The 12,951-nt window shown below is 49.6% G+C and overlaps 1 protein-coding gene across 1 annotated transcript in view; it reads left to right on the top strand.

The window, feature by feature from the left end:
* The window catches only part of LOC140078099 (complement factor B-like), a 65,822-nt gene that overhangs the window by 15,701 nt on the left and 37,170 nt on the right, over positions 1-12,951 (top strand). The window contains exons 2-5 of the mRNA XM_072125948.1: positions 742-942; positions 2,902-3,087; positions 4,452-4,625; positions 5,576-5,671. Coding sequence (XP_071982049.1) covers positions 742-942; positions 2,902-3,087; positions 4,452-4,625; positions 5,576-5,671 — 657 coding nt within the window. The remainder of the gene's footprint in view (positions 1-741; positions 943-2,901; positions 3,088-4,451; positions 4,626-5,575; positions 5,672-12,951) is intronic.

Consider the following 12,951-nt stretch of genomic DNA (forward strand, 5'->3'; position numbering starts at 1 on the left):
CTCTTCTGCCATAAGTAGCTGTAGAATGTGGGGGAACCCAGCAACAAGCGTTCAGTACAATATGTTACTTAACTTTATCTATGGTCATCCTGTTTGCTGAGCTACACCCTACTTTATATCATTAATCTACTGTAGGCAAGAGATTTCTATAATAGAGCAGGATTACTATACAGATCCCAATATAAAGGCCACACAGGGACTGTGAGGTAGAAACATGCAGAACTGTGAGTGCAGCTCCGGAGGATGACGCCAGATTACTAAGGGCCCGATTCGCGTTTTCCCGATGTGTTACCCGAATATTTCTGATTTGCACCGATTTTCCCTGTATTGCCCCTGGGTTTTGGCGCACGCGATCGATTTTGTGGCGCATCGGAGCCGGCATGCACGCCACGGAAATCGGGGGGCGTGGCCAAACAAAAACCCGACGGATTCAGAAAAACCGCCGCATTTAAAAAAAAAAAAGGGTCTCGGAGCTTGCACTTACCTTCACTAGGAATAGGCCGGTGAACTTGAGTGCGTTCCGATGCTCTTCAGCACAGCAGCGCCACCTGGTGGACATCGGAGGAACTACCTTAATGAATCCTGACCGGACCCGAATCCACCGCAGAGAACGTGCCGCTGGATCGCGAATGGACCGGGTAAGTAAATCTGCCCAGTATCGTGATATACTATTCATGGTGGGGAAAGACAACCCTACAACAACATGAATCTCATTCCCATAACTTTCCTCTCTGGTTTCAGGCTCCATTGCTGCCCCTGCACCCAAATGTGCTCTGGATAACATCGACATTAAAGGTGGAGAATATCGGGAAGTTAAAGGGGAAGATTTTATGAGGGTGGTGTACAAATGCCCTGAAGGCTTGTACGCGCACCCGTCCAACTCACGGGACTGCCTCTACAATGGGAAATGGTCAAATGATAAAGTCAAGGCCGAATGCAGAGGTAAGAGATGATTGATGTGTAGCTATAGGGGCAGGGTCAGAGGTCACGCCTGGGACCCCAGGTAAGATAACAACACAGTTAGAAATGCCTCATGGTAGTGCAACATCCCCCCCCAGGGCCTTTTCTTGGGGCCTGGAGGCAGCCAAGGACCAAGAATACAGGAGTGGCTGGTGGTTGCGGCCTAGGGCACGCTAGTGTCACGGTGCTTGGTATGGGGTCCAGAGGACTGTCCTACAGCCTGGCAGCTCTCCAGCAGGTGGTGTGTGCAAGAAATATAGAGGGAGAGGCTGATGTACTGGTTCTCCCTGCGGCATCCCCTGAGTGTCTGTAAGATATGTCCCTGGGTAATGGATGGGGAGCCCGTGGTGATAACAGCCATATCCAGGGATCAGACGGAGGCAACGTTGTGTAAATCAACTTATAGTTCTTTATTGAACAACAGCAGGCAACGGCCAGAAACGGGTAACAGCAAATTCTGGTACTGGAGTGGTCATGGAGAGGGTCCTCAGGAATAGGCACCAGTCTGGTAGTAGGTGCAGCCTGGGAGTAGATGCTGGGATGGAGCTGTGTCCAAACTATTCTGACTCAATAACCTGGCTGTAAGCAGGTGTTTATAGATAGTCTTATACCTTTGCTTTAACCAGTACTCACACCAAATCACTTATTGTCAGATAGCGCCAACTACATTGTAGAGGCATGTAGGAAGAGTCTAGCTTTATTTGGTGCAGAAATCTTGAAGAAATTCTGGTTACAACGGTGTGAAAAGGATCTAATTTGCCAGAGTAGCAGGAACATACATACATATGCTTTTCCTGACATGAAAGATGGCTGCCAACATGAGGGAGAGGGGAGAAGTTACGATACTGCAGCTAGAGGACAGGAAGACAGCAGGGTCAAAAGGCATAGCAGTATAACACATATACATGTCAATGAATAGAAACAAGTCCTGGGACATGACAAACTGTGGAAGCTGCAGCTCTGGATCTGAGCTTCCTGACTCTTGTCCTGGGATTAGCTATGTGTCGGTACTGAAGGTGTAATGACACTGCCTCTCTCTTCACTTTGTCTCTGCGGACTGGACTCCAAGATGGAGTCTCTCACCCTGCACAGGGGTTTTATACTCCCCCTGGTCAGGTGGTAGCTCCTCTCCAATCATAGTCCAGTTTGCAATACAGCCACATCATTGGTTAATAACTCACACATAGTTAACTGTTGCCTCCCCAGACAGTATTCACAGGCTGTAATTACTAAGTCTCTCATGCTGCAGCTTCTGACATGGAGAGGGACACTTTCACAACACCGAACTAACCCTTTGCATCCGCAGGGGTGTTGCAGTAGTTAGGATCCAGAATCTCCAAGTTATATCGTTACGCCTCTATGCAATGTCCATCTGCTCCTGAGGAGGCTTCAAGGAACTTTGGCTCCTACCAAGGGGCAGAATGAGACTAAATCTATGAATAGTTCTGCTTCGCTTTCTTACAATGTAAAGTAAATTCAGGTTCAGAAATGTTTTTTTACCTCCTGAGCTGCCGTAACTGTCCACAAAATGGCGGCAGATGGAGGGTCATGTGATCTCTACCTGTCCATGACTGATGTACCTTCCGGACCTTATGATGGTATTCATGAATATTAATGAGCGGACCATCAGTATTTGGGTCTGGCGGGTTCAAATCTGCCCGCGGCCTGAATTATTTCCTATGAAGTCACGAGGAGCCACAAGAGGTAAAAGCAGAAGCTGATGAGGTGAACCAGAAGGCTTCACATTGCACATCAATAAAGCCACGCAGAGCTTTCAATAGATGGATTTTGGTAATCTGCCTATCATCCCCCCCCCCGGACGTAACCGAAAAAAGTAAAGTGGACCCTCCCTTTAATCTTTGGGATCCATTACCTTGGAGGATACATTGGTAGCAGAGCCCACACTCCTCATACTCTCCTTGTGTTTCCCTCCCTCTCTAGCCGTGGAGTGCCCCAGACCGGTCATGTTTGATAATGGAGTATACTATCCCCGACAAAAAAAATATTTCATAGGAGACGTCCTGCACTTCGAGTGTTGGGGAGGATTCGAAATGTTTGGACCTGGAAACCGAACTTGTCAGGCAAATGGGAAATGGAGCGGAGAAGTAACGAAATGTGACGACAAAGGTACAAATAATCTAAAATATCTCATGAATATAAAAAATTATATAATAATTATCTCCAGTCACTGGCTGCAGGACTCTGTGCAGGTCCTGTAACAATGAAAGGTCCTGGAAATATTTGGGATCTTTGCACTTTGTAGATTGTTCTTGGAGCTGAAGATCTGGCCCCTACTTTAAAGATAAAATTGATTGTAATCACCACAAAATAATTTCTCAATCCCCTCCCCCTACTAATCCCCATCTCTCTGGTACATTACCTTGTTCACTCTCTTCCTTTGAGCCGGTCACAGAGGAAGAAGTGTCCAGGCTCCTCTCCTCTGGTCGCCCCACTACCTGCATCAGTGACCCCCTCCCCTCGCCCCACTACCTGCATCAGTGACCCCCTCCCCTCGCCCCACTACCTGCATCAGTGACCCCCTCCCCTCGCCCCACTACCTGCATCAGTGACCCCCTCCCCTCGCCCCACTACCTGCATCAGTGACCCCATCCCCTGCCCCATTATCTGCATCATTGACCCCATCCCCTCACCCCACTACCTGCATCAGTGACCCCATCCCCTCTCCCCACTACCAGCACAAGTGACTCCATCGCCTCTCCCCACTACCTGCATCAGTGACCCCATCCCCTTGCCCCACTACCTGCATCAGTGACCCCATCCGCTCGCCTCACTACCTGCATCAGTGACCCCATCCAATCGCTCCACTACCTGCATCAGTGACCCCATCCCCTCGCCCCACTACCTGCATCAGTGACCCCATCCCCTCGCCCCACTACCTGCATCAGTGACCCCATCCCCTCTCCCCACTACCTGCATCAGTGACCCCATCCCCTCGCCCCACTACCTGCATCAATGACCCCCCATCCCCACGCCCCACTACCTGCATCAGTGACCCCATCTCCTCATCCCACTACCTGCATCAGTGACCTCATCCCCTCACCCCACTACCTGCATCAGTGACCCCCCATCCCCTCTCCCCACTACCTGCATCAGTGACCCCATCCCCTCATCACACTACCTGCATCAGTGACCCCATCCCCACGCCACACTACCTGCATCAGTGACCCCATCCCCACGCCCCACTACCTGCATCAGTGACCCCATCCCCACGCCCCACTACCTGCATCAGTGACCCCATCCCCACGCCCCACTACCTGCATCAGTGACCCCATCCCCACGCCCCACTACCTGCATCAGTGACCCTATCCCTTCGCCCCACTACCTGCACCAGTGACCCCATCCCCTCCACTTGTATATGTCCGCTGGGATTTGGCTGCGGAATATGATGGCGATATATAAATACAGATTTTTATTATTTCTTCTCTTACTATTTTCATTCCCCATTAATAACCTCTCTGCCTTTCACACAGAGGGCGACTGTCCGAATCCAGGGGTTCCTATCGGGTCTACTAAAGTAGGGACCTCCTACAAGATTGAAGGTACAGTGAAGTATGAATGCCAGTCCGGGCTGCGGATGTTCGGCTCCAAGGAGAGAACATGTATGGAGAACAAGCGCTGGTCCGGAGCAGAACCGTCCTGCAGATGTAAGAATATACACAGACTGTAGATAATCCTGAGCCACCGCTAACGAGATAACGTCCGGTAGTAATGAGCCCATTACCATAATGGGGCAGATCGGGGAGACGGGATGTAATAAGCCCCATTACAACCAGTTTCAAATCCGCACGCCACTGTGGGTATAAAGGGATGTGGGGGGTGATGGGACGGGCGGGGAGGCAGCGGAGATCAAACCTGATCCACGTCAGACACGTTAAGACCAGGTCTCGGATCCAGATACCGGATCACCTATGAGGCCGAAGACATTGGGGCACATTTACTTACCCGGTCCCGGCGCGATCCCGCGGTGCATTGTCTGACGAGAATTCGGGTCTGCCACAATTCACTAACCTCGTGCACCCGATATCCACCTGGTGTGGTTGCAGCGTTGAGGTCCACCTGAGCTCACCTTCTTCCCAGTGCATGTAAGGGCTGATCTTGGGACACAAATCCTTTTTTAAATTCTGCGGTTTGTCCGACGGCCACGCCCCTGATTTCTGCCAAAATCCCGAGGCAATTCAGGGCAAAACGAAAATCGCCGGGAAACCAGACGAAAATGCGTCCGACGGACCCTTAGTAAATGAGCCGCATTTAGTGTTTGCAGAAGGAGTCGCTTGTAGTCGTGGGTTGCCCCTGGTCCTCATGATAACCTAAAGCCTCACAAACACCCCCAGGACTGCCATGAGGAAGTTGTGGTAGGTGTCATCTAAACTTAAACTTCTTAAACAGTGAGATAATGGCCCAAAAAAAAAAAAGGTGCTGCTTAAAACCACAACCCGTCCGGTAAAATACAACCCTTCATCCTGAGGCCTCAACTGAATATAGAGAAAGTCATAGAGAAGACTTGTGCTGTTTCTGGTGAAGCGGCAAAAAGCCAACAAGTTGTAGAATGTTTTCTGCCAGTTTCGTATAATAATAATGTGTCTCCTTTCCACAGTCCCGTTTACATTTGATACTCCAACAGAAGTGGCCGAAATATTTTCTTCCTCCTTGTCTGAAACCATTGAAGCTTCCGACCCAGATAAACTAGACAGTAAGAAACCAGGCAACGACCTAGAATACCTAGGATAGAGCGAGAGGATGGAGTATTATCAATGCTGTGGATACTCTGGTGTCTGTGGATACTCTGGTGTCATTGCTGTGGATACTCTGGTGTCTGTGGATACTCTGGTGTCATTGCTGTGGATACTCTGGTGTCTGTGGATACTCTGGTGTCGATGCTGTGGATACTCTGGTGTCGATGCTGTGGATATTCTGGTGTCATTGCTGTGGATACTCTGGTGTCTGTGGATGCTCTGGTGTCTGTGGATAGTCTGGTATCGATGCTGTGGATACTCTGGTGTCTGTGGATACTCTGGTGTCTGTGGATAGTCTGGTATCGATGCTGTGGATACTCTGGTGTCTGTGGATACTCTGGTGTCTGTGGATACTCTGGTATGGATGCTGTGGATACTCTGATGTCTGTGGATACTCTGGTGTCTGTGGATACTCTGGTGTCTGTGGATACTCTGGTATGGATGCTGTGGATACTCTGGTGTCTGTGGATACTCTGGTATGGATGCTGTGGATACTCTGGTATGGATGCTGTGGATACTCTGGTGTCTGTGGATACTCTGGTGTCTGTGGATACTCTGGTGTCTGTGGATACTCTGGAATGGATGCTGTGGATACTCTGGTGTCTGTGGATACTCTGGTGTCGATGCTGTGGATAGTCTGGTGTCTGTGGATACTCTGGAATGGATGCTGTGGATACTCTGGTGTCTGTGGATACTCTGGTGTCGATGCTGTGGATGCACTGGTGTCGATGCTGTGGATACTCTGGTGTCTGTGGATACTCTGGTGTCGATGCTGCGGATACTCTGGTGTCTGTGGATACTCTGGTGTCTGTGGATACTCTGGTGTCGATGCTGTGGATGCACTGGTGTCGATGCTGTGGATACTCTGGTGTCTGTGGATACTCTGGTGTCGATGCTGCGGATACTCTGGTGTCGGTGGATACTCTGGTGTCTGTGGATACTCTGGTGTCGATGCTGTGGATACTCTGGTGTCTGTGGATACTCTGGTGTCGATGCTGTGGATACTCTGGTGTCTGTGGATACTCTGGTGTCGATGCTGTGGATGCACTGGTGTCGATGCTGTGGATACTCTGGTGTCTGTGGATACTCTGGTGTCGATGCTGCGGATACTCTGGTGTCTGTGGATACTCTGGTGTCTGTGGATACTCTGGTGTCTGTGGATGCTCTGGTGTCGATGCTGTGGATGCACTGGTGTCGATGCTGTGGATACTCTGGTGTCTGTGGATACTCTGGTGTCGATGCTGCGGATACTCTGGTGTCGGTGGATACTCTGGTGTCTGTGGATACTCTGGTGTCGATGCTGTGGATACTCTGGTGTCTGTGGATACTCTGGTGTCGATGCTGTGGATACTCTGGTGTCTGTGGATACTCTGGTGTCGATGCTGCGGATACTCTGGTGTCTGTGGATACTCTGGTGTCTGTGGATACTCTGGTGTCGATGCTGTGGATACTCTGGTGTCGATGCTGTGGATACTCTGGTGTCGATGCTGTGGATACTCTGGTGTCTGGGGATACTCTGGTGTCTGGGGATACTCTGGTATGGATGCTGTGGATACTCTGGTGTCTGTGGATACTCTGGTATGGATGCTGTGGATACTCTGGTGTCTGTGGATACTCTGGTATGGATGCTGTGGATACTCTGGTGTCTGTGGATACTCTGGTATGAATGCTGTGGATACTCTGGTGTCGATGCTGTGGATACTCTGGTATGGATGCTGTGGATACTCTGGTGTCTGTGGATACTCTGGTGTCTGTGGATACTCTGGTATGGATGCTGTGGATACTCTGGTGTCTGTGGATACTCTGGTATGGATGCTGTGGATACTCTGGTGTCTGTGGATACTCTGGTATGAATGCTGTGGATACTCTGGTGTCTGTGGATACTCTGGTATGAATGCTGTGGATACTCTGGTGTCTGTGGATACTCTGGTATGAATGCTGTGGATACTCTGGTGTCGATGCTGTGGATACTCTGGTATGGATGCTGTGGATACTCTGGTGTCTGTGGATACTCTGGTGTCTGTGGATACTCTGGTATGGATGCTGTGGATACTCTGGTGTCTGTGGATACTCTGGTATGGATGCTGTGGATACTCTGGTGTCTGTGGATACTCTGGTATGAATGCTGTGGATACTCTGGTGTCGATGCTGTGGATACTCTGGTGTCGATGCTGTGGATACTCTGGTGTCGATGCTGTGGATACTCTGGTGTCGATGCTGTGGATACTCTGGTGTCTGTGGATACTCTGGTATGGATGCTGTGGATACTCTGGTGTCTGTGGATACTCTGGTGTCTGTGGATACTCTGGTATGGATGCTGTGGATACTCTGGTGTCTGTGGATACTCTGGTGTCGATGCTGTGTGTTAGGGATTTTTATGCAGGGCCCCAACAGCCCTCTAGACTTTTGTAAGGTGAGTCCTAATTAACCCTTGATTGAACAAGAGACCAAGACATGTCAATCTCTTAGTCAAGATCTTCTCTCCTTTAATAATGAAAATGCATAATATATAACAAACAGAAGAATCATCAAAGGGGTGTGAATAGTATACTGCAAAGCTATTGGACATCAGCACTTCTGGGAAAAGAAAGTTAATTAATTGTGCTCAGTTCTCAGAGACCTTGTACACAGATATTGTTTATACTAATGCTGTGAAGGAGATGATAAGTGGCTCCAGAATCCTAATATCATGCAGCATCGAGGACAGACTGGCTTCTAATTACATGTCACAGGGTATTAGCTGACAGGCCAGCAAACAGGTTACATAAAATGAAGTTTGAATCATGACATTAACTTGACAATGGTCAGGGAACATGGCCGCTGTATCTAGACTGCCCAAATAAAATTAAAACCATAAACCACCGGGAGCTCAGGCCCCTTTAACCTTAAACCAATATTCGCCGATAAATAAACACACAGAGACTTGTATTAACGATAAACATATGTGGGTGACGTGAGGGTCGGCCACAGCTTTATATATTATTATTATAATAAACATCTTGTATTTTTTTTATATTATTTTTTTGTATTATTTAAAACATAACTTGACAGGTAACAAATTTAAACAAACAAAGAGCAACCAAACCCCTCCCACCTGTATGCCTGCCAGCCAATGGGCATGTAGGCCAAATAACCCAACCAACCGCCAGCTGTGACAAAAGTAAAGCCGAAAATACCTTAAACAAAGGGAGGGCGGGTGGGAAACGCAATCCAGAAAGAGGGTGAGTGACGTCTGCAGCCCCTATTTAAGCTATGCCCACTTCCTGTACCACCCACGACACAGGCCCGCCCCTAGTCACGTAGCCCCGCCCCTAGTCACGTAGCCCCCCCCCCCACACCAGCCCCGCCCCTAGTCACGTAGCCCCGCCCCTAGTCACATAGCCCCCACCTCCCTGGGATACGCAGGGAGACAGAAAGGAAAGGGAAAAACCACCTTAGTTAAAGAAGGGCCTATTCCTGTACATAGAACCCCGCTAATTAAGACCCCTTTGTGCAGTCATTATACGCCTCCGGGCTTGCAAAGATGGCGGACAGTAGTCAAGATGGCGTCCGAAACCAGTGCGACCTCCTTAACAATGTGGATACTCTGGTGTCGGTGGATACTCTGGTGTCGATGCTGTGGATACTCTGGTGTCTGTGGATACTCTGGTGTCTGTGGATGCTCTGGTATCGATGCTGTAAATACTCTGGTGTCGATGCTGCGGATACTCTGGTGTCTGTGGATGCTCTGGTGTCGGTGGATACTCTGGTATCGATGCTGTGGATACTCTGGTGTCGATGCTGTGGATGCTCTGGTGTCGGTGGATACTCTGGTGTCGATGCTGTGGATACTCTGGTGTCTGTGGATGCTCTGGTGTCGGTGGATACTCTGGTATCGATGCTGTGGATACTCTGGTGTCTGTGGATACTTTGGTGTCGATGCTGCGGATAGTCTGGTGTCCATGGATACTCTGGTGTCGGTGGATACTCTGGTATCGATGCTGTGGATGCTCTGGTATGGATGCTGTGGATACTCTGGTGTCTGTGGATACTCTGGTGTCGATGCTGCGGATACTCTGGTGTCTGTGGATACTCTGGTGTCTGTGGAAACTCTGGTATGGATGCTGTGGATACTCTGGTGTCTGTGGATACTCTGGTGTCTGTGGATACTCTGGTATGGATGCTGTGGATATTCTGGTGTCTGTGGATACTCTGGTGTCTGTGGATACTCTGGTGTCTGTGGATACTCTGGTGTCTGTGGATACTCTAGTATGGATGCTGTGGATACTCTGGTGTCTGTGGATACTCTGGTATCGATGCTGCGGATACTCTGGTATCGATGCTGTGGATGCTCTGGTGTCTGTGGATACTCTGGTGTCTGTGGATACTCTGGTATGGATGCTGTGGATACTCTGGTGTCTGTGGATACTCTGGTGTCTGTGGATACTCTGGTGTCGGTGGATACTCTGGTATGGATGCTGTGGATACTCTGGTGTCTGTGGATACTCTGGTATCGATGCTGTGGATACTCTGGTGTCTGTGGATACTCTGGTACGGATGCTGTGGATATCTGGTGTCTGTGGATACTCTGATATGGATGCTGTGGGTACTCTGGTGTCTGTGGATACTTTGGTGTCGATGCTGCGGATACTCTGGTGTCGGTGGATACTCAGGTATCGATGCTGTGGAAGCTCTGGTATGGATGCTGTGGATACTCTGGTGTCTGTGGATACTCTGGTGTCGATGCTGTGGATACTCTGGTGTCTGTGGTTACTCTGGTGTCGATGCTGCGGATACTCTGGTGTCTGTGGATACTCTGGTGTCTGTGGAAACTCTGGTATGGATGCTGTGGATACTCTGGTGTCTGTGGATACTCTGGTGTCTGTGGATACTCTGGTATCGATGCTGTGGATACTCTGGTATCGATGCTGTGGATGCTCTGGTGTCTGTGGATACTCTGGTGTCTGTGGATACTCTGGTATGGATGCTGTGGATATTCTGGTGTCTGTGGATACTCTGGTGTCTGTGGATACTCTGGTATGGATGCTGTGGATACTCTGGTATCGATGCTGTGGATGCTCTGGTGTCTGTGGATACTCTGGTATGGATGCTGTGGATACTCTGGTGTCTGTGGATACTCTGGTATCGATGCTGTGGATACTCTGGTATCGATGCTGTGGATGCTCTGGTGTCTGTGGATACTCTGGTGTCTGTGGATACTCTGGTATGGATGCTGTGGATACTCTGGTGTCTGTGGATACTCTGGTGTCGGTGGATACTCTGGTATGGATGCTGTGGATACTCTGGTGTCTGTGGATACTCTGGTATCGATGCTGTGGATACTCTGGTGTCTGTGGATACTCTGGTACGGATGCTGTGGATATCTGGTGTCTGTGGATACTCTGGTATCGATGCTGTGGATACTCTGGTGTCTGTGGATACTTTGGTGTCGATGCTGCGGATACTCTGGTGTCGGTGGATACTCTGGTATCAATGCTGTGGATGCTCTGGTATGGATGCTGTGGATACTCTGGTGTCTGTGGTTACTCTGGTGTCGATGCTGCGGATACTCTGGTGTCTGTGGTTACTCTGGTGTCGATGCTGCGGATACTCTGGTGTCTGTGGAAACTCTGGTATGGATGCTGTGGATACTCTGGTGTCTGTGGATACTCTGGTGTCTGTGGATACTCTGGTATCGATGCTGTGGATACTCTGGTATCGATGCTGTGGATGCTCTGGTGTCTGTGGATACTCTGGTGTCTTTGGATACTCTGGTATGGATGCTGTGGATATTCTGGTGTCTGTGGATACTCTGGTGTCTGTGGATACTCTGGTATGGATGCTGTGGATACTCTGGTGTCTGTGGATACTCTGGTATCGATGCTGTGGATACTCTGGTATCGATGCTGTGGATGCTCTGGTGTCTGTGGATACTCTGGTGTCTGTGGATACTCTGGTATGGATGCTGTGGATACTCTGGTGTCTGTGGATACTCTGGTGTCTGTGGATACTCTGGTGTCGGTGGATACTCTGGTATGGATGCTGTGGATACTCTGGTGTCTGTGGATACTCTGGTATCGATGCTGTGGATACTCTGGTGTCTGTGGATACTCTGGTACGGATGCTGTGGATACTCTGGTGTCTGTGGATACTCTGGTGTCTGTGGATACTCTGGTATGGATGCTGTGGATACTCTAGTGTCTGTGGATACCCTGGTGTCTGTGGATACTCTGGTATGGATGCTGTGGATACTCTGGTGTCGATGCTGTGGATACTCTGGTATGGATGCTGTGGATACTCTGGTGTCTGTGGATACTCTGGTATGGATGCTGTGGATACTCTAGTGTCTGTGGATACTCTGGTATGGATGCTGTGGATACTCTGGTGTCTGTGGATGCGCTGGTGTCGATGCTGTGGATACTCTGGTGTCTGTGGATACTCTGATATGGATGCTGTGGGTACTCTGGTGTCTGTGGATACTCTGGTGTCTGTGGATACTCTGGTATGGATGCTGTGGATACTCTAGTGTCTGTGGATACCCTGGTGTCTGTGGATACTCTGGTATGGATGCTGTGGATACTCTGGTGTCGATGCTGTGGATACTCTGGTATGGATGCTGTGGATACTCTGGTGTCTGTGGATACTCTGGTATGGATGCTGTGGATACTCTAGTGTCTGTGGATACCCTGGTGTCTGTGGATACTCTGGTATGGATGCTGTGGATACTCTGGTGTCTGTGGATACTCTGGTATGGATGCTGTGGATGCTCTGGTGTCGATGCTGTGGATACTCTGGTGTCTGTGGATACTCTGGTGTCTGTGGATACTCTGGTATGGATGCTGTGGATACTCTGGTGTCTGTGGATACTCTGGTGTCTGTGGATACTCTGGTGTCGATGCTGCGGATACTCTGGTGTCGGTGGATACTCTGGTATGGATGCTGTGGATACTCTGGTGTCTGTGGATACTCTGGTATCGATGCTGTGGATACTCTGGTGTCTGTGGATACTCTGGTACGGATGCTGTGGATATCTGGTGTCTGTGGATACTCTGATATGGATGCTGTGGGTACTCTGGTGTCTGTGGATACTCTGGTATGGATGCTGTGGATACTCTGGTGTCTGTGGATACTCTGGTATCGATGCTGTGGATGCTCTGGTATCGATGCTGTGGATGCTCTGGTGTCTGTGGATACTCTGGTGTCTGTGGATACTCTGGTATGGATGCTGTGGATACTCTGGTGTCTGTGGATACTCTGG

This window comes from Engystomops pustulosus, chromosome 9 (assembly GCF_040894005.1).
Source record: "Engystomops pustulosus chromosome 9, aEngPut4.maternal, whole genome shotgun sequence".
Lineage (NCBI taxonomy): Eukaryota > Metazoa > Chordata > Amphibia > Anura > Leptodactylidae > Engystomops > Engystomops pustulosus.